General features: G+C 41.1%; 1 protein-coding gene across 5 annotated transcripts in view; it reads left to right on the plus strand.

The window, feature by feature from the left end:
• Positions 1-23,801, plus strand: part of clcn2a (chloride channel, voltage-sensitive 2a) — a 59,755-nt gene that overhangs the window by 27,772 nt on the left and 8,182 nt on the right. For 3 of the 5 annotated variants that reach the window (XM_026149018.1, XM_026149015.1, XM_026149019.1), the window contains exons 3-18: positions 3,958-4,089; positions 4,905-5,033; positions 5,370-5,503; positions 5,865-5,945; positions 8,368-8,391; positions 10,584-10,662; positions 13,429-13,554; positions 14,936-15,020; positions 15,465-15,566; positions 18,038-18,140; positions 20,349-20,504; positions 20,833-20,902; positions 20,989-21,099; positions 22,738-22,951; positions 23,124-23,257; positions 23,554-23,798. In XM_026149018.1, coding sequence (XP_026004803.1) covers positions 3,958-4,089; positions 4,905-5,033; positions 5,370-5,503; positions 5,865-5,945; positions 8,368-8,391; positions 10,584-10,662; positions 13,429-13,554; positions 14,936-15,020; positions 15,465-15,566; positions 18,038-18,140; positions 20,349-20,504; positions 20,833-20,902; positions 20,989-21,099; positions 22,738-22,951; positions 23,124-23,257; positions 23,554-23,798 — 1,925 coding nt within the window. The remainder of the gene's footprint in view (positions 1-3,957; positions 4,090-4,904; positions 5,034-5,369; positions 5,504-5,864; positions 5,946-8,367; positions 8,392-10,583; positions 10,663-13,428; positions 13,555-14,935; positions 15,021-15,464; positions 15,567-18,037; positions 18,141-20,348; positions 20,505-20,832; positions 20,903-20,988; positions 21,100-22,737; positions 22,952-23,123; positions 23,258-23,553; positions 23,799-23,801) is intronic. The other 2 variants (XM_026149016.1, XM_026149017.1) reach the window with 2 other exon arrangements.

Consider the following 23,801-nt stretch of genomic DNA (forward strand, 5'->3'; position numbering starts at 1 on the left):
CTCGCAGAGGTGGAGAAAGTGTCTGGCGTTGGGTGTGATTTTTAGTGCGGGATCAGGAGAAGACATCTGTGAACGCCACTGAGCCTGCGGATGTGAGTGTGAGCCAAGATGCACATGGAAGTATGTGGTGGTGCAGGTGCCAGAGTGTGTGTGTGTGTGTGTGTGTGTGTGTGTGTGTGTGTGTGTGTGTGTGTGTGTGTGTGTGTGTGTGTGTGTGTGTGTGTGTGTGTGTGTGTGTGTGTGTGTGTGTGTGTGTGTGTGTTGTACTTGTATAGCTGCCTTTATGAGGACCCCTACAAATTCTAAGACCATCAGTATGGGGACATTTTCGCTGGTTTCAAGTCAAATAAGGGACACTTCATACTCCAGTTTAGACGTATGAATTTTTCCCTTTTGGCTGTAGTGCTGTTTATCCATCTAGATTGCTGTTATGTGAGTTGTCCAGTTTTGCTTCAGTATAATGGAGCTAAACAGGACCTGCCAAAAGAACCCTAAAAAGAGGGTAACTCAGCAAAGCAATATAGATTAAATAAAACTACGGGTGCCCTTTTATGATTAGGGTTCATATTAAAAATACGTTTAGATTACGCACTTTGTTGTGATAGATAAGGGCAGGTTAAGAGGCTAGGGAATGCATTACGTCAGTGAATGTCCTCTTAAAGATTACGTGTGTGTGTGTGTGTGTGTGTGTGTGTGTGTGAGAAAGAGATTAAAGGGAATACATACAGAGAATCTCTGAGAATACCCCCTCTTTCTTTTTAAAAAGAGTTTCAACTGAACTGTCAAGTAAAATGACACAATCTAGAAAACCATGTCATCTCATATGTTCACTTAGATTTATCTGCTAAATATTTTTCAGAGGCATGTTTTCTTTTTGACTCTGTGTGAGATTGTGTCATGTGTCAGATTGCATGCTTATCCCATGTTCATGTGTAGGTTCTATGCTGGCTGTTTGCCATCCAGCAGGTGGCCTGGCAGCTGGACAGCCTGCCCCATCACGCACACAGTTGTGCCTCATTTGCCTCAGGAGACGCTGCATCCCATTGTGACCCGCTTCCCGGCCTAGAAAGACTGCTGCAAAGTCCTTTCATTTATCATTTTCCTTGTTTTGGTTTTTGAATAGCAGCATGCCATTCAAACAAGATTTAACACGAGCAGTTCTTTTTTTGAGCCACATCAAAACATTATATAAGCAGCATAACCACAAGATATCTTGATGTGAAATAGTAAATATTATCACATTACACGGTGGGGGCAGAGTAATGTGACTCATTGTGAACTCAGTGAACTCATTGTCATGTTCAAGAAACCAGTTCATTCATTTGGTACTAAGAGGTACCGAGTGTGCCAAGAAAACATCCCCCACACCATTAGCTCACTACCATCAGCCTGAATCATTGATACAAGGCAGGATGAGTCTTTCATGTTGTTTACCCCAAATTCTACAATCAGAACTCAAGACTTAGACCAGGCGGTGTTTTTTTTAATCTTCTGTTGTCCAACTTTGGTAACTCTGTTTCAATTATAGCCTCAGTTTCCCGTTCTTAGCTGACAAGAGTGGCACCTGGTGTGTTCTTTTGCTGTGTAGCCCATCTGCTTCAAGGTTTGACATGTTTTGCATTCAAAGATGCTCTTCTGAATATCTTGGAGTGGTTCTTGGAGTTGCTGTTGTCTTCCTACCAGCTCTTTGGCATCAATAAGGTATTTTCACCCAGAGAACTGCTGCTCACTGGATATTTTTTCTTTTTCAGCCCATTCTCTATAAACCCCAGAGATGGTTGTGTAGGAAAATCCCAGCAGATCAGCAGTTTCTGAAAGACTCAACATCCAATAACTATGCCACGTTAATTTCAGTGCTCAGTTTGACCTTCAGCAGGTTGTTTTTAACCATGTCTGTAAATGCATTGAGTTGCTGCCATGTGATTGGTTTCATTTAAAAATGATAAATCATTTCATAAGACAGCTCAGTACTTAAGCTTTGAGCAAATGTCACAAACTGCATCGTAATGAACATTTATTTCCAATTAGTCACATAATGAGTGTCGAATAACAAACTTTTTCCTCTACAACCGTTTCCATTTCCTCTACAAACAAGCTGAACAATTAACAAAAAAGTGTTTTTGGTTTCTCACTTGGCTGTAACGCTGTCATGAAGTGTGGATCTGGCAAATGTGTTAGTAGCACATTTTTAGCTTCTCTGGGGACAGGCACATCTATGAATGCTCTGGATATTTGTGAATTCCAGGCTTTGGCAGTGTCCGCAGACAAGCGAGGAGAAATTAGTCCAGCAATGCTTCTTTTAGCTGACCTAACCCAGAGTTATAGATTATAATGTAATAGTAGAATTTATAACCATGACCTAGCTTTTTTTTTCTTGATATTCTCATATTTGAACTGGATGAAGATAATGTGATTCTCTCATGTGCAAACGTGATAACATCTCTCTGCTCACTGCATCTTTTTACTCTTGTTTTCTTCATCAAAATACACGTAAAATCACTCAAATTTTGTCCAGTGCTGACCTAAAAATGTATTCAGTTTTGTTTTGTTTTTTAAGACTAGTGCAACCCCATGATGTCTCATGCTCCCTCAACCACTCTTTTACGATTTGAACCCAGTGAATCCTGGCAGTGTCATCTATAAATATGCCTGTGCCACCAGTAAAAGAAAACTCCACTGGTAGAAACACCTTTTTTGGCAAATAATGTTTCTGAACCTAAACTTGACCACCTGAAGCAACTCCAAATCAAAACACCACCACAGGCTTGTAAAGCAAGCGCTAGTCACAAGGGGTGCATTGCTTCATCCAGCTCTCTTCTTACTCTGATTTAACCTTCACAGTGAAACAGGTCAAATCTGGAATCATCAAACCACATGAGCTTTTTCCATTGCTCCAGGGTCCAATCTTTATGTGGCAAACTGAAGCCTGTTTTCCAGATTAGTCTCACTGATGAGTGTTTTTCTTAAGTCTACACAGATGTTTATTGCCAATCCCTTCAGATCTCTTTGCAGTGTATGTGTCGAAATATAGTCGTGAGTTCCATATTTCTTCTTAAAAGATGATAGTTTACCACTATCTTTGAACTGTTATTATAATAGTTTCAGCAGTCTCCTTAGTTGTTTTCATCGTTTAATGCTGGCCAATAATTTAGTTACTCACTGTCCCGTTTAGAGTTAAATAACTTGTTGCCAGCTGAAACATATTAATTAATGCAACCAATGGGTGACTGAGTTTGTAGGACCAAAAGAAGTTACGTTCCTTGAATGCAACTAGTTGTTGTTTATTTATATAACTGAGTTATTATTTTTTCCATATGTAGTAGAGTTGAGTGATCATGTGACTTTAACAAAATATGACAATTAGTAATTTTTGTGAGCTTTTTTTTTTTTTTTGGTTTAACTAGCTCACAAAGAAATTTAGGTTACATTTACCAAAGAGAAGTCACACTTCCTCTTTAAAAGCTGGGCTATGGCAGGCAAGCATAGTCCTAACAAGCTGGTTAGTCTTTGTAACAGTGAAGCCGACAGTTTTCACTCTAAAAATGTCCATCCATCCGGTTTTTACCGCTTCTCTGGTTTTGCGACCCGAACCTGGTTAGGCATATCTATATAGATATGCTAATATGCCTGTATATGTAGCAGCCATATGTCTATGCCTATTACGTTTAAATGAATGGGTGTATTAATCTTTTATTCATACCTTTTTTAACTCAACCATTCAACATCATATCACAGTTTTGAATCTTTTTCAAAAGTTTTATTATTTAGACTTCCTTTTTTCAGCTTATTTATAATTCAGTTTGATTATTTATAATTCAGTTTCCTTCTCCTCTCCTCTTTTCTCCTTGACACTGGTGTTTCTTTGAGTCGCATACAAACAAGTATATCTCTGCAGTCTCATCACACCTGGAATTTCTTTGCTTTTGATTCCCTCTCTCTGTTTCTCTGTGCCCTCAGTGTGTGCATCTCGCTGCCAGAAGTTCTTGATCTCACGGGTGGGGGAGGACTGGATCTTCCTCATTCTGCTGGGGCTACTCATGGCTCTGGTCAGCTGGGTGATGGACTATGCCATCGCCTTCTGCCAAGAAGGTAGGAAAGAGATGCATACCAAAAACGAGAGAGAGATGCTTGAAAGACTGGACAGACAGCAAATGTGATGCTGTTCTCACAGGGGCGGCATTAAACCTCGAAGAGTTAGGCTTCATATGAACGGCTAAGAGGTGCATTGTGAAGACAATTTAATTGTGATGAAATATTGGTTCATAATATTTAGAAATCACGGTTTCTATTCACATTTCAAACAAACTGGGATTTTACAAACATCTGTGATGTGAATAGAAACTATACAGTATTTGATACAAAAAATTCCCAAAATCTCACAATAAATTATAATAAACCAGATTATTTTTCCTGACATTTCTTTCCTAAAAGTGTTCAAACAAAACCAAAACTTGTAAAAAATAAAATAAAATGAAAAGGTTGACACATCATTAACTTTAACAAAACACTACTCAGCCATGACTGAGCAAACACGCCATCTTTTCCGCCCATGCTGATGTTTTCCAGCGCATCCTCTCTGAGCATCAGAACATTTTTGAAAAGATCTTTTTTTCAGGTACGAGTGAAGAAAAATAGATGGCGAAATACACAGCTGGCTTAGTTTAGTAGCTTTCGTTTTTTTTCCTCTGTTTTTGAAACTGTAAATTTGCTCGTAGGATGAAAGAGGAGTTGCTGAGGGTGAGGAAATCAAAGGCAGAGATTTGAGGTTAGAGCACAGAGAAGCAGTCGAAGAGAAGAAGAAGAGAAAAGGAGTCACAGAAAATTAATTGGGAATAGTTTTTGACTAGTTTAGTTTTGTACTGCATGATACTGAAATGAAGTTCCTTATATATGTGTGTGTGCAGCACAGAAGTGGATGTACGGTGGACTGGACAGTAACTTGCTTCTGCAGTACATTGCCTGGATCAGCTACCCTGTAGTCCTCATTACTTTCTCTGCAGGATTCACACAGATACTTGCGCCTCAGGCTGTGGGTAAGACATGCACACAGAATGTGGACATAAACATATGTATTTATATTCAAATTCTAATTCATGGTCTTATTTCTGTGTAATTGGTTCTGTAGTGCTCCATAAGGGCTCCAAGGACATGTGCTGTATGTCTTAGTGATTGCATCTGCAGGAAATCCATTAAATATAGCTCTGATGAGATGTGCATACTAAAACTATATGAATATCAATCAGCTTTTCCCCTTACTGTCTCCTCTTGCTCTTCATTTATTCCCCCACCCCCCTCTGTGTAATTGCTTTCTTTCAACTCATCTTTTCTCTGCACTGCATCATCCCACCTGGCATCTTTTCATGTCTCAGGTTCAGGTATTCCAGAGATGAAGACCATACTCAGGGGGGTGGTCCTGAAGGAGTATCTGACTTTTAAGACCTTTGTTGCCAAAGTGATTGGTCTGACCTGCGCGCTGGGTAGTGGAATGCCTCTGGGGAAGGAGGTAGAGAGTTTATTTTTCCCCTAGCCTTCACCCATTAGAGTCTTCTTGGCTTCACAAATTACAACCAATGAATTAAAGGCTTTTTTTGTAGGTCTGGAAGATTTAATAATGTTCTCTCTTCTAGTCTCATTAAAGTCAGAGCTGTCAAAATAAAAGTGTGATTTACTGCTAATAGCAGTTACATTTCCCATCCAGGGTGTAATAAAGCAGTTTGAATCTGCATCTGAGCGTGGTTTAATCGTGCAAAGGTTTTTGAATAATGCTCTTGATCTTGGAGGCAGCATGCTCTGCTTAGTCTTTAAGTGTGCTTTTAGTCGTGTCCTGTCTTCTAACGTCTGCCTTTCTCTATCCTCCCTCACAGGGACCCTTCGTTCATGTTGCCAGTCTGTGCGCCGCTCTCCTGAGCAAATTTATGGCTGCTGTTTTTGGTGGGATTTACAAGGTGAGGATGGAGAACAACTGATATGCAGATGTCCCAGCAGACTGCAGCACAGCACTGTGTTTGAGGGCTTTCCGCTTACTTCTATAAAAAGTGTCATGTTATCGTCTGTGATAAAATCTAATTTATGAGTTCTCGTATGTCTGCAGCTCAAGTCCACAAATGTTTTCAGTCAGATTGAGCCTCTGATTTTAATTAAACAGGAAAACTGTTTTTGGCTCTTTACAATAATTTTTAAAAAAGCTTGAAAAATTGGTGTGAAAACTTTGAAATGTATTTCTGTCTTCTATTCATCAATCATCATCACTAGTTGTTAATTTGACCCCTTTTGTGCTCACATTCAGCTGCAGAGTCACACATGCTGATATTTGTAGTGAGATCTGTTTAGATCCTAACTTTAGCCTCAATATTGGGGAGTGTTTGTTTCCCCAAATTTATGAGTGGGGAAAAGTGAAAGAGCCACTTCCTTACATTACTATCAGAAGCACTACAACAACAGATTCATTGTAAAGATAACTGTCACTGGTCTAAACTGTATGAAGGGTCACTACAGGTCATTGCTGCCAAAGACCAGTCAGTGACCCCCCCCTGGCAACCTCCAGTCGCTAGGGAAAAATGCGTATTTCCTGGTTGGTCGTGATGTGGTTGCAGGCATTGGCTAGGGTACTATCTGTAGCAAAGAGAGTGCTGCACCAAAACCCTCCTTGTGATTGCTTTTGCCACTAGTTGAGTAAAAGTTGCACCTTTTGAAATGTGTTGGATTTATTAATCCTTTATTTATCCAGGTAAAAAATCTCATTGAGATTAAAAATCTCATTTCCAAGAGAGACCTGGATGAAGTGATGAAGCATAATTTGAAGGCAGGGAGTCTAAAGGGTGCTAGTTTAACTAAGTTAAACTTTTTAGTGCATAACGAGAGCTCGATAACTTCTCACAAGAAGTGGTGGCCCTCCCTCACCTTATCACGCTGCCACTTCAAGACCAGCAGGGGTTTCAGAGGGGCATAATGAATTACAAATGAACTCGTTAAATTACACATTAGAAAGTGAAGTAAGGATTAATTAATATTTAGTTTTATTTATATAGTTTTAACTCATAACAACAGTCATATTAAGCCACTTTCAATTGTAAGGTAAAGACTATAAGATATAAGATTGGTTGGGAATGGTGGGAAGGAAGAACTCCCCAATAAGAGGAAGAGACCTGCAGCAGAATCAGGTTGAGGAAAGGGCAGCAGATGATATTACAAACTACGAAAAAAAGAAAACACAAGTTAATGATCTTTAGTAGTGGCTTAACATGAACGAGAAGTAAAAAAAAAAAGTGGTGGGGGGGTTCTTAGTAGTACCTGTGCGATGCTAGCTAAATCACTGTGACTTTTATTTTCTTCAGTAATTAACTAACACAATAAAACAGACCAGTCAGATTTTCATGTATGTTGGAACTTTTTTTTGGAAACCTGGACTGTAAACGTGCCTGTCATTGAAGGTCAACTTCTATTGTTTAAATGTGTTATAGGCTATAAATCAAATGGTAATGACAGTGAACATAAAAGGTTCAGACATTTTCATAGTGCATGTTTGAGGTGTATTTTTTCATTTCTAAAAAAAAATCATTTATATAACACAAGTCAGTGGGTTACATAGTTACAAGATGCAACAAAGTATTGCACTGATCCAATACCAAGTCCCCGAGAATGAGCCTAAAGCTAAACTGAGCTAAACTACTTTATCATTTCTGTGTGTAAACTCAAACCAGCAGACGAAGAGCTTACATGTAAGTGTGTACCACGCTTTGCTGAGAGTGCCACTGATATGTGCACATACACGTTAACTCACACAAGTGGGAGGCAAATAAAGGCAAATGTGGAATAAATCATGTAAATCCTTAAGCCTGTAATTTCATGATTTATCACCTTCCTCCTTATTTGAGTATAATCACTGTGAAGGGCGAATAACACACGCACATGCAGTTTTTATTTGAAAAATCTTTGACATTTCTTCGACTTTCTGCCGTTCCCCAGGACGGACTCTCACCTCCACTCATGTGAGACTTCACCCTGAGCTTCTGTCTATTTCTCCACTGGATACTGTGATGTGCCTCTCCTCCTTGCATCAACAGCCACATCAGCGTGGAGGAAGATAGGCTGCAGTGATGTGAAGGAAGAAAAACACGTGTCAGCACAGTTAGAACGACTCAAATAGTGCAGGGACCACTAAACCTAATCAGTCTGGGAAAATGTTAATTCAGTTCACAGTAAAATCAGGATTGTTTGCTGAAGCTCATTCGCTGCTTGTTTGGGTCTGCTTGCTTTGAATAATAACTTGGATGTCTTCCAGGAGGAAGATAAAAAAAACATACATTTTAAAAAAGGTAACCACTACACTCACACATGTCTGTCCTCTTTTCACTTTTACTGCTAAAGGAAGAGCCCTTTGAAGGAAGCAAGGTACGAATGCATGACTCGGATAGTTTCTTTATTTCCAATCCCATCAACATTAATTCAAGCTGTCCATTTGAGAGCTGAGACAGATTGATGTCTTTCCATTTGTCTGCGCTGTGCTAGATTCTGTTCAGTGAACCATCGCAGAGAGGCATCATTCTGTGTTGCTTTTGCTTCGACACAAACATCTCATTTCATGATTTCAACCCTCAATCATGGTTTTTCAGTTATAGCCTCCCATCAAACTCCAATCATATATACCGTATTTTCACGACCATAAGGCGCACTGTGCTAAAAGGCGCAGTCTCAGTTATGTGTGCCCTTACTGTATTTAACACACACATAAGGCGCACTGGACCATAGGGCGCATACAAGTACCGTATGCGTATTTAAAAATAAAGCGGGAGCAAACCTGAATTCGGTACCTTACTCACATTTCTATTGCCGGTAATCGTCATCATCAACAACACACAAGCATACAAGTGTGCCTATTTAAAAATAAAGCAGGAGCAAAACAAAGTTTGGTACTCACATTTTTATCATCAATCAAACCCATCGAAGTCCTCATCCTCTGTGTCCGAATTGAACAGCTGCGCTAAATCTCCATCAAACATGCCAGGTTCACTGTCTTCACCGTCAGAGTCACTTTCCGTGCCGTGCGGCTCCTCGGAAATGATGCCGGCTTTTGCGAAAGCTCGAACAACAGTGCCAGCAGACATGTTAGCCCAAGCATCTACAATCCATTGGCAAATTGTGGCGTAACTCGCCCGGCGCTGCCTTCCACTCTTAGTGAAACTGTGGTCTCCACCGGTCATCCATCGCTCCCAGGCCGCTCGCAGCCTTACTTTGAACGGGCGGTTCACACCGATGTCCAGCGGTTGGAGTTCCTTTGTCAGGCCTCCCGGAATGACAGCAAGCTCACAGTTCATTTGCTTCACAAGTTTTTTCACATCGGCTGTGAGATGGGCACGCATAGTCACAGATCAACAGCGATGGTGATGCGTGGAAAAAACCACCTGGTCTCCTTACATACACCTCCCTCAGCCAGTCTTTCATCATTTCCTCATCCATCCAGCCCTTTTCATTTGCCTTAATGATGATTACTGCTGGAAACTTCTCTTTAGGCAAAGTCTTTCGCTTAAAAAAATCACCATAGGCGGCAGTTTCTGTCCATTAGCATGGCAGCCAAGCACAACAGTAAAAGAAGACTTTTCATACCCCGTTGTGCGTATCGCTACCGTGCTGGTCCCCTTCTTCTCCACAGTGTGACTCACCGGGATGTCAAAAGTGAGCGGGACCTCGTCCATGTTTGTGATGTGGCTGGGCTGGATGTTTTTGTCGCCGATGTGTTTGCTGCAGTAGGAGCGGAAGATGGCCAGCTTTTCCTTATAATCCGCTGGAAGTTGCTGCGCTACCGTAGTCCTGGTCCGGATGGAAAAATGGCACCGTTTACTAAAAAGTGAAAGTGAAACTGCTTTTAGCCGAATGGTGACCGTCGAAACGCTTCTCCCGCTCGCGCTTTGCTCGATGATCCACCGCTCGAGTCTTTCCTCCAACTCGAGCCACCTCGCCTTATGTCCGCGGAAACTCAGCTGCGTTTTCTTGACCTGCCGGAGCTTGTTTTCCAGCTTCCTCCATTTGCGAACCATCGATTCGTTAATCTTAAATTCTCTCGCCGCTGCTCGATTTCCATGTTCCTCCGCGTAGCTGATGGCCTTCAGTTTAAACTGTGCTTCGTAAGCGTGTCTCTTTGCCATTTTCAGGGTTGTTAAAACAACGATGTCCTGCATAATGCACATACCTGTTCTTTTATACAGGTATGTGCGATTGTCCCGGTATATACGATCAACGCCCACACTTCACCCTTTAACGTTCTCATGGTGTTCTCTACTACGTCCTCCTTACAACACATAGGGCGCACCGCGCTATAGGGCGCGCCGCACTTTTTGAAGAAAATCTAAGACTTTTAAGTGCGCCTTATGGTCGTGAAAATACGGTAAGTAATCTTGTCGAATGTGTGCAAACAGCAGCTTTGCAGTCAAACTGCTGCGTTTGTAAAATAAAACTGGTTCTGGATGTACATTTGTGGCATTTGCAAATAAACGTGCACCTCTTGGGATTTGAATGTGTGTGTATTTGCTTGAATGCACTGCTCTGCGTGTATTGGTATGTGCGTGTATCTGACCCTTGTTGGACAGAATGAGTTGAGGAACACGGAGATGCTGTCGGCTGCCTGTGCGGTGGGTGTGGGCTGCTGCTTTGCTGCTCCTATTGGAGGTAAGTCAACACGACTGTAGCCTCTGATTGAACTGGATTTAATTATGTGAGACATTTACAGGAGCTAATTAGATGAAGAGAATATTTACCCCACTAGCAGCCGAAGATGCCAGTCTTAGCCAGTATATTTGTCTAAATCCAAGGTTCTCAAAGTCTGACTCTCAGTCTAATGGCTGTCCATAGGAAGGAATATTGCGCATTTCATTCATTAACAGCTTATGTCATCCTATGATACAGCAGCACATAACAAGCCCAACTCTTCTCTCCAGCTTTAGCACTTTTCTTTTAATGCTTGATGTCAAAATGCATGTTTTTAGGCTACACGTGAACATGCCATGAGGTTAAAATATTTATTAATACAGTTGTGGTCAGACATTTACACATACTCATCATGGCTATGACAGTCATGCTAATTTTGGCCTTTTAATGATTTCTTTGAACTGTACTGTTTTTTTACAGAGTGGAGTGAGTGTACGGCATACACCGTTTCTAGCTAAAAAAAAGTCTGCAAACACTCCTCTTCAAATGCTCTTTTCAAGCTTTGCTGGAGTTTTAACCTCTTCAGACCTTTTCCTCTCCTTCACGCGCTCCTTAATTGGGTGAAGTTGAGCCAGAAACTTTGCTCTATTTGTCATTTAGTTAGGAGAACTTAATTGGTAGACTGACACGTTCTGGTCTTCTCCAGGATCCCAATTAACCATATTACACACAGCATTTTAAATTGGGTTGTAACCACAAAACAACCCATCTTATACAGCCACATATAGATTAAGATATGTGTAACACCATATTTGGTCCTGAGGGTACACACGTCTTCTTTTAGGTGCTCCACTTTGATTGATTGATTGATTGATTGATGGGCTTAAACCCACATGACTATATGACCCAACCTACTGTATGTATGCCTCTTTGGCTTTATATGTGTATTTGAATGATCACTTATTTTGTTTTTCTTTTTACTACTTAATACCAATCCTCTTTAACTGCTGTCGGCAACATATTTATTTTTGATAGACCGCCACAGCTCTAACAGTGAAGTCAGCACTGCTGAAGTTTTAACACCTTCAGCTCTTCCGTTCTCACCGTTTTAGCAGACTAAACCTTCCTCATACTGATAAATTAAGTTGGCTTCAAGTTCAAATGTAAATCTACCGTATTCACTGATGGTTAATATACAGTCCCATGTGAAACTACATTAAAACTTTAAAAACTGCTTTTCATTCAGAGAAGCAAACTCTGTCAGCTGCCAAATGCTCATGTGTCCATGAATGTTAATGTTTCCTGTAACTTTAGATAACCTTTTGAGCATTGTTATCAACTTTTACTTGATCAACTCTTTAAATTACTTTGAAAGTGATCTAAATGATATTTTATAATACTAATGCACCAAACTATAACATGAAAACAGTGAGGAATTGTTGTACTTAGCGTTAAACATACAGATAATTCTCAAATTTGTGGTGCTTTTGGCGACTTCGAGCAGCTGAGGAGCTTCTGCTCTGCAGGAGCTGATAGGGATCAACGTGGGTTAAAAAAGAGTGATTATTAGATTTATGTCTTTAAATGGATGACGTTGTGTCTTAGTGGTCCTGTTTAACTGTTGGCTGTTGATACTTGTGGTGCAGCGGGGATTAGGATTATGTTTTCTCAAGGGTGAAGATCATAATCATCCACATTAGAGCCCCGTTAAAATCCTCAGATTAAAGTGGTTTTCCGTGGATGCTCACATGATGAATCATACTTGGTATCACTCGGTGGTTGTTCTGCATTCGACTGCATCTTACCATCTTCTTCAACAGATGGACTCGCCCACTTATGCAAATGCTAAAATTTCCATTTTTTTCCCCTGAGAACTTCAAGTACTTCTCGACCTTTGCTCTAATTGTTGATTATTAGGGTGAATTTCCATCTTCTGCTTCATTATAAGATTTTTTGTTAGACCTTATTTTCTTCTTTCTTAATTGACGTTCTTCATGAGTCGGGTTGTTCAGAAGGTTTTAATTGTCGTGTGAATTCACTTCTGTGTTTGAAATTTGCTTGCTAAATAAAGGTGCCCATTCTTTCACAGCGGTTTGAATAGAGTGACATGTTCTTTAGCATTTTAATCTATGCTTAATGACAATGACAAGACTAATAAAAGCTGTAAAGAGGACCTTAAGTTATAATTATTTTGATCAATGTCTTCTCGTCTGCATCATTTGAGCCATATAGACTGGATGCTTGTGGCCACAAGCGACAAGAGGAACTTGTTTTTGGGGCGTGATTGACACCCTGTCTCATTTATTTAGAACGACTAGACAAACTCATACTGACAACAGTACAGTATGTACTGCACATTCACCGAGACACGATTCATGTAGCTGTGTGGCATTTCCAAACAAGCAAACAAACAGGTCCTGCGAGTTAGAAATCTTTGTTGGGTTTTTTGCAAAATGCTGAAAATCCATGAGAAAATAACAAAAGATTATAGCCGTGATGATCAGAGCTGAAGTATTTAATTGATTCACTGAGTCACTGAAGCTAAATATGCAGCTACTGTGGTATTTTTGTGTTTTTCTAAAATGTTATAGACTACATGAATCAGTTAAGGAAGGTCACGATTTATAGAGATCATCTGATAGTTAAATAATTTTAAGGTGAAAGCCTGAGAATAGCTCTTTGCTAGAATATCTGATATTAAAATAAAGTTGAGAATTTGCTGCTTTCTTGACTGCAGTTGGGCTCTGGGAACGGCTCACTCTCTGTATGTATGTTTGTGCGTTGCAGGGGTGCTGTTCAGTATTGAGGTCACGTCAACATTTTTTGCTGTGAGGAACTACTGGAGGGGCTTCTTCGCTGCCACCTTCAGCGCCTTCATATTCAGAGTGCTTGCTGTCTGGAATCAGGAGGAAGGTAAAGTACAAAACAGAAACACACTCTTCCAGTTCTGTTTCAAGAAAAATATCATAATATGCAATTAAACGAGTTAATTTAAACTCACCGACCCTTTCATTAGGTACATCTATTCAACTGCTCGTTAAAATAAATCTAATCAGCCAGTCACGTGGAAGCTACTCAGTGCATTTAGGTATCTAAACATGGTCAAGACGACCTGCTGGAGGATCAGAATGGGGAAGAAAGGTGATTTAAACAACTTTAAATGTTGCATGTTTGTCAGTTCCAGACTGATGCTCAGAATACTTCAGAAACTGCTGATCTACACAATCCACACAACTACCTCTAGGGTTTACAGAAAATGGTCTGAAAAAGCAAAAAAATATCTAGTGAGAGGCAGTTCTGTGGGCGAAAATGCCTTGTTGATGTCAAAGGTCAAAGGAGAACGGCCTGAATGCTTCAAGCTGACAGGAAAGCAACAGAAACCCCAACAAACACTTATTACAACCAAGACATACAGAAGAGCATCTCGGAAATTTACATCATGTCAGTCATTGAAAGAGAGCGCTGAAGCAGCAGAAGACCACACCAGGTGCTGCTTCTGTCAGCTAAGAACTGGAAACTGAGGCTACGATTTACTCAGGCTCACCAAAACTGGACAATAGAGGATTGGATAAATGTTGTCTAGTCTGATTTATCTTAATTTCTGATGTGACCTTCAAATCATAGGGTTAGAATTCAGCATGGACAACATGGAAGCATGGCTCCATCCTGCCTTTTATCAGTGATTGAGGCTGGTGGTGCTAGTGTAATAGTCTTTTCTCTACTGTCTTTGCGCACGACACCACGGCCAACCTGAACATTGTTGCTGATCATTTCCACCATGTCACAAAACTCAAATCATCTCAAAATTATTGTCCCTGAACATGACACTAAGTTCATTGTACTCAGATGACCTCCTTTGGGATGTGGTAAAACAGGGGATTCACATCATGATGGATCAGGATCATCAGGACATGATCAGGATGTGTAGCTGACAAACCCACAGCTACTGTGTGATGCTATCATGTCATGCGAAGTGTTTCCAGCACCTTGTTAAATCTCTGCCATTAAGAATTAATGCATTTCTGAAGGCCAAAGTGGATCTCTTTCATATAAAAGGGTGAACTTAATCGAAAAGGGAACCCCTTTCCAATTCAATTTAACAAGTTACTAGGTGTACCTAACATGGTGGCTACTTTAATGAGACTCTATATAAAATGTAATTCAGTATATATAAGTATATCTTTAAGAGGCGTGATGAGGTAAGTGGTTGTCTTTAGTGGTTCAGTTTAAAAGCCAGTTTTCATTCATAACAGATTGCTGTATAGCAGAGTGAGAACAGTCTTCTTTTTCTCAGAGACCATCACTGCTCTCTTTAAGACCCGTTTCCGTCTGGACTTCCCGTTTGACCTTCAGGAGCTGCCAGCCTTTGCCATACTGGGGTGAGTGTGTTTCTCTGGACTGGCGCCACATTAAACGGAGCCCTGATCCCCAAGCAGCTTCTGTTACTGAGGAGATCTGAGCTCCTTTTCTGCCGTTCTCCCAAGTCTTTTAAGAGTCTGAAGGTTGATTTGTATTCGATGAACGGGGCATGAAATTAACTTTTTACTCTGCTGATTACAAGCAGAGGCTCGGTCCAGATCAGAACGTGCCAAATGTGATTTGTTTGATGTATCTTCATGGAGAGAAACGATGAATTAACATCGGTTGGCTTCCTTGAAAAGAGCTTCCAACTGTGACTGACTTAACCAGGCATAGCAAAACTGTAGCTTTGTTTCATTTGTGGTAATTCTTTTTCCATGTGGCTGCTTTTGTTTTGCACCACAATGCTGTTCTGTTTTACCTTCAACAGGCCAAACAAGCCGTGTCTCTGTGTGTGTGTGTAGGATTGCGTGTGGTTTTGGGGGAGCTCTGTTTGTCTACCTGAACCGGCTGATAGTCGAGTGCATGAGGAAGCAGAAGACAATTAACAAGTTCTTGCTGAGGAAGTAAGTATCTCACCCCAGTCTTACACAAAATCATTAAACATTTGTAGATTCATAGACCCAACGTCCCCTTGCCCAGCTTAAAGGAACAGTTTGACATATTTGGAAATTACTCACAGAGTTTGATGAAACGATTAATACTGCAACTGCTAGCAGAAAGCTAGCTTAACTGAGACTGGAAACAATGACTGTGGATCTTTCACAGGGTACTGAAACTAGCTAACCAACTCATCTAAAGCTGACTAATGTATAACATCGTTTTTTTCATGCTCTTACTCTGAGGCACAAACTGTCTCACAAACTCACAAACCTGCTGTGAGTTGTACACACACTTTTTCCCTCATCCATCTTCTTTCAGCTGGTCCCTTTATGAGGCTCTAAAGCACTTCATCTGCTTCCATCTCACCCTGCACTTAGCATCCTGTCACACTAACCCTCTGCATGTCCTCCTTCGCCACATCCATGAATTCTTTACCAGACATGTCCACTGTCCCTCATCTGCACATGTCCAAACAATCTCAGCCTTGGCTCTCTAACTTTGTCTCCAAACCACTGATTTACATATTTCTAATTCTGTCCATCCTGCTCACTCCCAGCTCTGCCACCTCCAGCTCAGCCCTCTGTCTTTTTATCAGGTCTCACTACCATCTTGTAAAGCTTTTCTTTAACTCTTGCTGCTGTTCTTCTGTCACAAATCACCCCTGAAACTCATCTCCACCCTCTCCACCCGGCCTGCACTCTCATCTTTGTCTCTCTTGTGTGCAGTCCTTTGCTTTGAATGGCTGACCCCAGGTATTTCAACTCCACCTTCACTACTTATGCTTCACTGCTACACAAGTTACATCTGCCTCCCTCTCATCTACATACGTATATTCTGTCTTACTTCTACTGACTTTCATTCCTCTTCTCTACGGAGCATACCTCCACCTATCCAGAGTTTTCCGCCTGCTTCTTACTCTCACTACAGAACACAATGTCATCTGCAAACATCAGAGTTCACAGAAAGTCCTGCCTGACCTCATCTGTCAACCTATCCAACATCACTGCAAACAAGAAGGGCCTCAGAGGAGATCCCCGGTGTAATCCCACCCCCACCTCCTCATACATGTCCTACACCACCCTCACATACTTTTCTCCCACTCCACAAAGACACAGTGCAATTCCCTGTTACCTCCTCAAAGCAAACACTGGATCTGTATGAATTCATACTGCTGCTCATTGATCGTCAGCTCTCTTCTCAGCCTAGCCATACTTTCATGGTATGCCTCATCAACTTTTTCCCACTGTAGTTACTATAGCTCTGCACATCCTGCTTGTTCACGAAGGTACCAGTACACTTAATCTCCTTATCTGGTTAAAAGGTCCACTACCCTCTCTTCTAGACATCTCCATAGTCCCAGAGTGCCGTGCTTCATCTTCTTCAAAGCTGCTGTCAGTTCATCTTTATTGGTCTCTGCACTTCCTAATTCACTACCTTTCCTCCATCCGTCCTCATCACTCTCATTTTCTTCATCATCTCCTCAAAGTATCATTCTTCCCGCTCAACTATTTTCACTTTTATCCATACAAAACTAAAGTTTTACAGCATATGAAGAAAGTCTTTCAAATAACTTATTGTAAAACAGCAACTTTTCAGGTTGATGTTTTGACTTGTGTACAAAGGAGCCAAATAAAGACAAAGCTTGTAAATCTAGGAGCTTTGAGTGCAAGGCTAGCTGTTTCCAACATAGACTGTATGTAAAAGATGGACATGGCAAGTGTCGGCTCATTTGGAAGCCTCAAGCTGAGCATTTTTGGGTGTCACCATCTGTGGGAACTGGGAAGCTATAAAATGAGTATCATGTTGTATTCAAGAGGACATAAACTAGTGACTGAAATCATAAATTCATTAGGCATTTTACTACAAGCTTAATTTTCCACTAGTCTTTATTACAACCCTCTGTGGGAAATAGGGGGGGAAAAGCACTTTGTGTTGTTTTTTTTATTTTCAGACTGCACTGTTCTGTCCGTCATATATATATAATTATACTCTTTAGTTTCCAGTCTTTATACTCAGTTAAGCTATCATCTGTTGGCTTTAACTTCATATTTAACAAACTGAAATAATAACAGTATTATGATCTTCTCATCTTACTCTGCCTTAAAACCAATAAGCATATGTCAGATATTAAAGACACATCTAAAAACACAACCACACACACTGACACATTTTAGCTGGTTAAACTCTAACTAAACACAAGGATCATGAACATCCTGCCCATGTGCTCCTATGCTTCTATTTAAAATTGGCCTCACACTCTATGTCACAAAGCTAATGTAGTCCTGGGAAATGTAGGTAAATCTCTTGTATGAATTGGGTCGGTTTCACACACGTCATCGGGAGCTATTTATACACTATCTCTCTCTTTCCACACCACCAAGAAACTAGGTATGCACATACAGTGTGTCAAGCACACTCATTAATGACCCCACAGTCCATCTCTTCCTGTCAGGCGTCTGGTGTATCCTGCGCTTGTCACCCTGCTGATCTCCACACTCACGTTCCCTCCGGGCTTCGGACAGTTCATGGCTGGACAGGTGAAAAAATACTTTCACACTCCTTTGACAGTATGGAAGCATGCGATGACTGTTGTGAGATGATTGATGGTCATTTTAAATGAAGCCTACATAAAGGCTTCAAGAGGGCTTAAAGGCTATTCCCAAAGCACGGGGACAGATGTAGTCTAATCACTGGGAATCAGAAAAGGAAGACTGCAGCAAGATCTTAATTTTTATTTATATATAATTTTTTTTTTTAATTTCAGCAGTGTAACTCTGTATCTGGGAGTGGAGTGGGGATGCTCCAGAACTTTTCTTCAGTATTAAAAGCAGCTGTCTGTTCAATTCTATTTCATTTTTATCGCACCAAATCACAACAACAGTTGCCTCAAGGCACTTCATATTGTAAAGTAACAATCCCAACAATCAGAAGACCCCCTACAAGCAAGCACTTTGCAACAGTGGGAAGGAAAAACTCTCTTTCTACAGGAAGAGATAGGAGAACGACAGGAAAAAAGACACACTGTAGAAGTCACATATTATTATTATTATTATTAAATAATTATTAAATACAAAGTGATGTATAAACACATAGTGAGTAAAAAGAGATGAAGAAGAAGCACTAGGTCCATCATGGGAAGCCCCAGCAGGCTAGGCCTATTGCAGCATAACTAAGAGAGGATTCGGGGTCGCCATACGCCTAACGATCTGCTTTTTTAAAAACAACAGTTTTGAGCTTAATCATAAAAGTAGAGAGGGTGTCTGTCTCCTGAATCCAAACTGGGAGCTGGTTTCACCTCCCATTGTACTTTTAAACATCCTAGGGGCCACAAGTAAGCCCACTGTCTGAGACTGAAGTGCTTTTTTACGGTGATATTGTAATAGGATATCTCTAAGATAAGATAGGCCTGATTATTCAGGATCTTTTGAGAAGAAGGACGTTAGAATTGATTCTGGATTTAAAAGGGAGCCAATGAAGAGAACCCACTATGGGACAAATATGTGCTCTCTTATACTGTAAAGTACACACAATTGTATGCAGTTTAAACAGAGCTGATAATAGTTCATAATTCAGTCATGTCAGATCAATTCACGCATTTATTTTACAGAGCAGTTACACATCTAATCCAGCAGTCGCCAAACAGCTATCACCACTCTTCTATACGCAGAGCTGTTGAATTTGTGTGGGAGGACTTTTTACCTGGATGTCTATCCTAACATTTGTGCAGCTTCCATAAACAGCTGCTAAATGTAATCACAGCACTTTGAATGACATTGAGAACTTTAATCTCCTTAAAATCCTTCCTCATAAAAAAATGACAAAAACGGTCAGCACTTGGCCATGAAACTGCTCGTGAGTCAGTTTTGTGGTTACTTCTCAGTCTATTGAGATGATTTTGTGTGTAAAAGGGAAAAAAAGTGTAATCTTTGGTGTAATTTGGCACATTTAAAGCACAGATGTCAAAACTTACACATGACGGAGCAAAATTGATCAACACCGTCTCCTCGCAGCCAGTAGACACTGGGTTCGGACCTTCCTGTGTGGAGTTTGCATGTTCTCCCTGTGTCTGTGTGGGTTTCCTACCAGGGCTCAAAGACATGCCTGTTAGGTTAGCTAGTGATTCTAAATAAGCAGGAGGTGTGAATGCGAGAGTGTGTTGTTGTCTGTCTCTGTGTTATCCTCGTGATGGGCTGGCGACCTGTGCGTCCTGCTGGGATAGACTCTGATGCCTCCCCGCAACCCTAAGTTGGATAAGCGGTGGATGGATGGAGTGTTTCAAGAGATGTGTCACAGTTATCAAAAGTAGTCAGTCAATTAATTGCTACAGCTTACAGTTTTGAAGCCTGCAAGATGAATTTTTAAACAGCTACATCATTTCTTCTACAGTTTTTGTGCCTAAATTTGAAAGAAAAAAATCAAAACTACTTTCAAGTGCCAAGTCTCCAGTGTACTATGAGTAGGTTTATATCAATATAGAAAGAACTGTGTGGGTGGAAATAGCCCTTTCTAAGACAGAGAGCAAATAGTATGGGTTCACATGTAATTGGACCCCTGGTTACTGAACGTTTCTTTTTCCAGGGGACTTGTATTCGAACAGAGCCTTTGTGGCTGACCTTGTCAGACTGCTAGAGTCTCCTAAACAGATCCTTCTGACGTTAGAGAGCCAAAACAGATATTCAGATTCAGGATGCTTCTTTTTTGGGTATGTCTGTTTGTGTTTGCGTTTCCGTGTGTCGATCTGTCAGCTGACGCAGCACGAGTCTCTAGTGGCGCTGTTTGACAATCGGACATGGTGCCGTCAGGGTGTGGCGGAGGAGTTTGACTACATCAGCCACCACCATGCCTGGAAACACCCCCAGGTCAACGTCTTCATCACGCTCATCCTCTTCACTGTTATGAAGGTAGGCGACGTGAAAGGCTTTTATGCACTGAAATCAAACCGGCGACGCTTTCAAACTTACTGTGACAAGTAGTTCTTGTCGATTACCTTTAGTGTCATTGAGAGCTTGGCAGAGGTCACAGCAGTGTCTCCTGCCTCTTCGTCTAATCCCAAACTCACTCTGTGATAATATCAGGGCTCTGGGAGGGTCAGACAATCAGATGTGGGACTGTTTTCTCTTTTCATAATTAATGATAGTATTTCAAGACTTCATCTGTATGTCTAATCTTGGTGCCTTGTAAGAGTTTCAGAGATGGTTAAGTCTGTAAAACTCTGTCTCCCTCTTTCAGTTCTGGATGTCTGCTGTGGCCACCACCATGCCCGTTCCATGCGGAGCCTTCATGCCTGTTTTTCTTATTGGTGAATTAAACCTCTTTCTCTTTTTTAAATGATTTCCACTGCCCTGGTGAACCTTAAACTAATGTTCTTGCTGTATTGGTGTGCAGGTGCAGCCTTTGGCAGACTTGTTGGTGAGATCATGGCAACCATGTTTCCTGATGGTATACATGCTGCAGGCAGCGTGTATCCCATAGTTCCTGGTGGTTATGCTGTAGTTGGTGAGTGACTCTATTTCTATATCGATGTTTGTTTTGAGATTTAATTAGATTAATTACATAGTTTCTTTTTGTGGGGATCCTGTAGTATTAGAATGTATCACAGCTGGAAAAGTCGTCACTGTTTTTACTACTTTATCAGTTTGGTCAGAAGATTGTTTCTAATATTACTTGTACTATGACTCTGTTCTGAAACGTACAAAGCCAGTGTTGGGGAGAGCAGCAGAAAGATTAATTGCTGAGTGTTTCAATTTGCTGTTTTAATTTTTGTACAATTAGCAGTACTGAGCAAAAGTTTTAAGCCACCCATCATTTCTTTACGTTTCACTTCCCAGCAGCCAGACTTTTATGCCATTTTTTTTAAAAAGTTGTCTTGAGCAATAGTTCTCCAAGTTTCTGTTTTTCTTTGGATTTCGGCTTTTACCCTCATTTTCAGTCCAGTCCTTGTACCTGACTGTGAGGATTGTTTTGGGGTTGTTTTTTCGCTTAACATTGACCTATGATTCATTCAAGCGTTAAACAAAGTAGCTAACTCAATGAATGAACTCATTTTCTGTCTAAAGGTAACAGACAATTTATCAAAGAATCAAATTTAAATTGTCTCTTTAGGCACTTTGTTACTAGGAAAACAAGAAAAAAACAATTTTTTTTAGTTAGTTTATTTAGTTCCGTGATAAATTCCCAAACTAACTGCGTTTGATAGCTATAGCATAGTAATTTTGCTCAAACAGGGTGATTCCCAAAGAGCTATTGCCTGAAAATTTGGCATATCTCACCATAAGTGTGTCCATAAAAGGAAGCTGGACAAGTTGAGAAAAAAGGGAAGTAGTGGCAGGCACAAAAAAATCTACAGCAGATGAACAGTCTCTGAAAATAGGAAAAGATCCAGCAAACATCTGTCACAGGACCTGAGAGATGCATCTGACTCTTTGGGTGATCCATCTGCTGTTCACTGAAGGCTCATTAGAAATGGTCTCAGTGGAAGGATGGCTGTCTTGAGGAAAGGAAATGGAGAGAAAAGGCTGAGGTATGCAAAATTACAGAGCAACTTTACTGAAAAATCAGGTGTTATGGAGTGATGAACCCAGATTTGAATATATGTATGGTGAAAGTCAGGAAAGTGATACAACACAGTGTGTCTGAAGCCATCTGGAGGCACTGTCATGATTTAGTGCTGCGTCTGACAGGTTTATTTTTTTAGTATGAAAACGATCCCAAACACACTGCCAGTACAATAAAATCATACCTGATGGAAAAACACACAGTAGAGCTCAACATTGTAGAAATGGTGTGAGATCATCTTGACAGAGAGCAAAATAAAAGGCAGCCAACATTCAAAGAAGAGCTTTAAATGCCCTTCAGGAAGCCTTAAAAGCTGTTCCTGTTTTAAAAATTACAAAAGGCTTGCCTAAGAGAGTTCAGGCTATGATGAAGAAGAAAGGTGTTCACACAAAATGTTGACTCATTATTACAATTGACTCTCATTAGAATTGTATAAACTCAGATTTTGCCTTATATTCTGTATATACATGTAAATTTAAACTTTTTCTGTGGATCAGACACTCCATCTTTGCCATTTTGCTCCATGTAAATGGCTTCAAGGAGACTGACAGATATAAAAGATTTTCCCTTCATTCACAGGTGCTGCTGCTCTGTCTGGAGCGGTCACCCACACTGTATCCACAGCGGTCATAGTGTTCGAGCTGACCGGTCAGATCTCACACATCCTGCCTGTGATGATCGCTGTGATCCTGGCCAACGCCGTGGCCCAGGCGCTCCAACCATCGCTGTACGACTCCATCATTCGCATCAAGAAGCTCCCTTATCTGCCTGAGCTGGGGATGGGACATCATGAGTGAGTCTGCTGATGCTGATGCTGCTTTCCTCTTTTGCAGTGATTCTGCACCTTTTTTCACTTTTTTTATTCCATTTCCTCTTCATCTTCCTTTCGCTCATCTTCCCGTTCATTTCCTTCCCTTATGTTTGCAGGTGTCTCATTAACCTCTATCTTCTCCTCCATGTTTCAGGAAGTATAATATCCGTGTGGAGGACATCATGGTCAGAGATGTGCGCTACATCACTCTTAACTCTTCCTATCGGGATCTGCAAGAGATGTTAATGACAGGTCAGCTCAAAACGCTGGCCCTGGTTGAATCCAGAGGTAAGAGCATACACAGTATGGGTATGAGCTCATCACTGTGCTTGTGCCTCCTAATTAATTACAAGGTCCCAATAAGAGACATGTCAATGCATTCAGCACAAAGTTATGACTTATTCTAAGCCAGAGGCAACTCACATCAGCAGTACTACAGCACTAAAAAGTCCCAGACGATACCGACCTCTCTTGTCTGATTTTCTTTTTAATATGTGCTTTTTTTGTTTGTTTTCACAGCCCCTAACTAATAATTTTACTCCTCCCTTGCCATTGCCTATCCCGTGCCCTTCCTTCTCCCTCAGACTCCATGATCCTGCTGGGCTCCATAGAGCGTTTGCAGCTCCAGTCGCTGCTTTCGCTTCAGCTGTCACGCCAGCGGAGGCTGGAGTACCTCCGCCAGCTGGCGCAGGACAACGGCACGCACGATCACCTGCCCAGTCTTACCAGTGACAGCACCCCCAGCTCTCCCTGCACCCACACCCACCTCAACTCCTCGACCAATTCCAGTGCTCGCCAAGCGGTCCGCTTCTTGGTGAGCACTCAACAGGTG

This window comes from Astatotilapia calliptera, chromosome 18 (genome assembly GCF_900246225.1).
Source record: "Astatotilapia calliptera chromosome 18, fAstCal1.2, whole genome shotgun sequence".
Classification (NCBI taxonomy): domain Eukaryota; kingdom Metazoa; phylum Chordata; class Actinopteri; order Cichliformes; family Cichlidae; genus Astatotilapia; species Astatotilapia calliptera.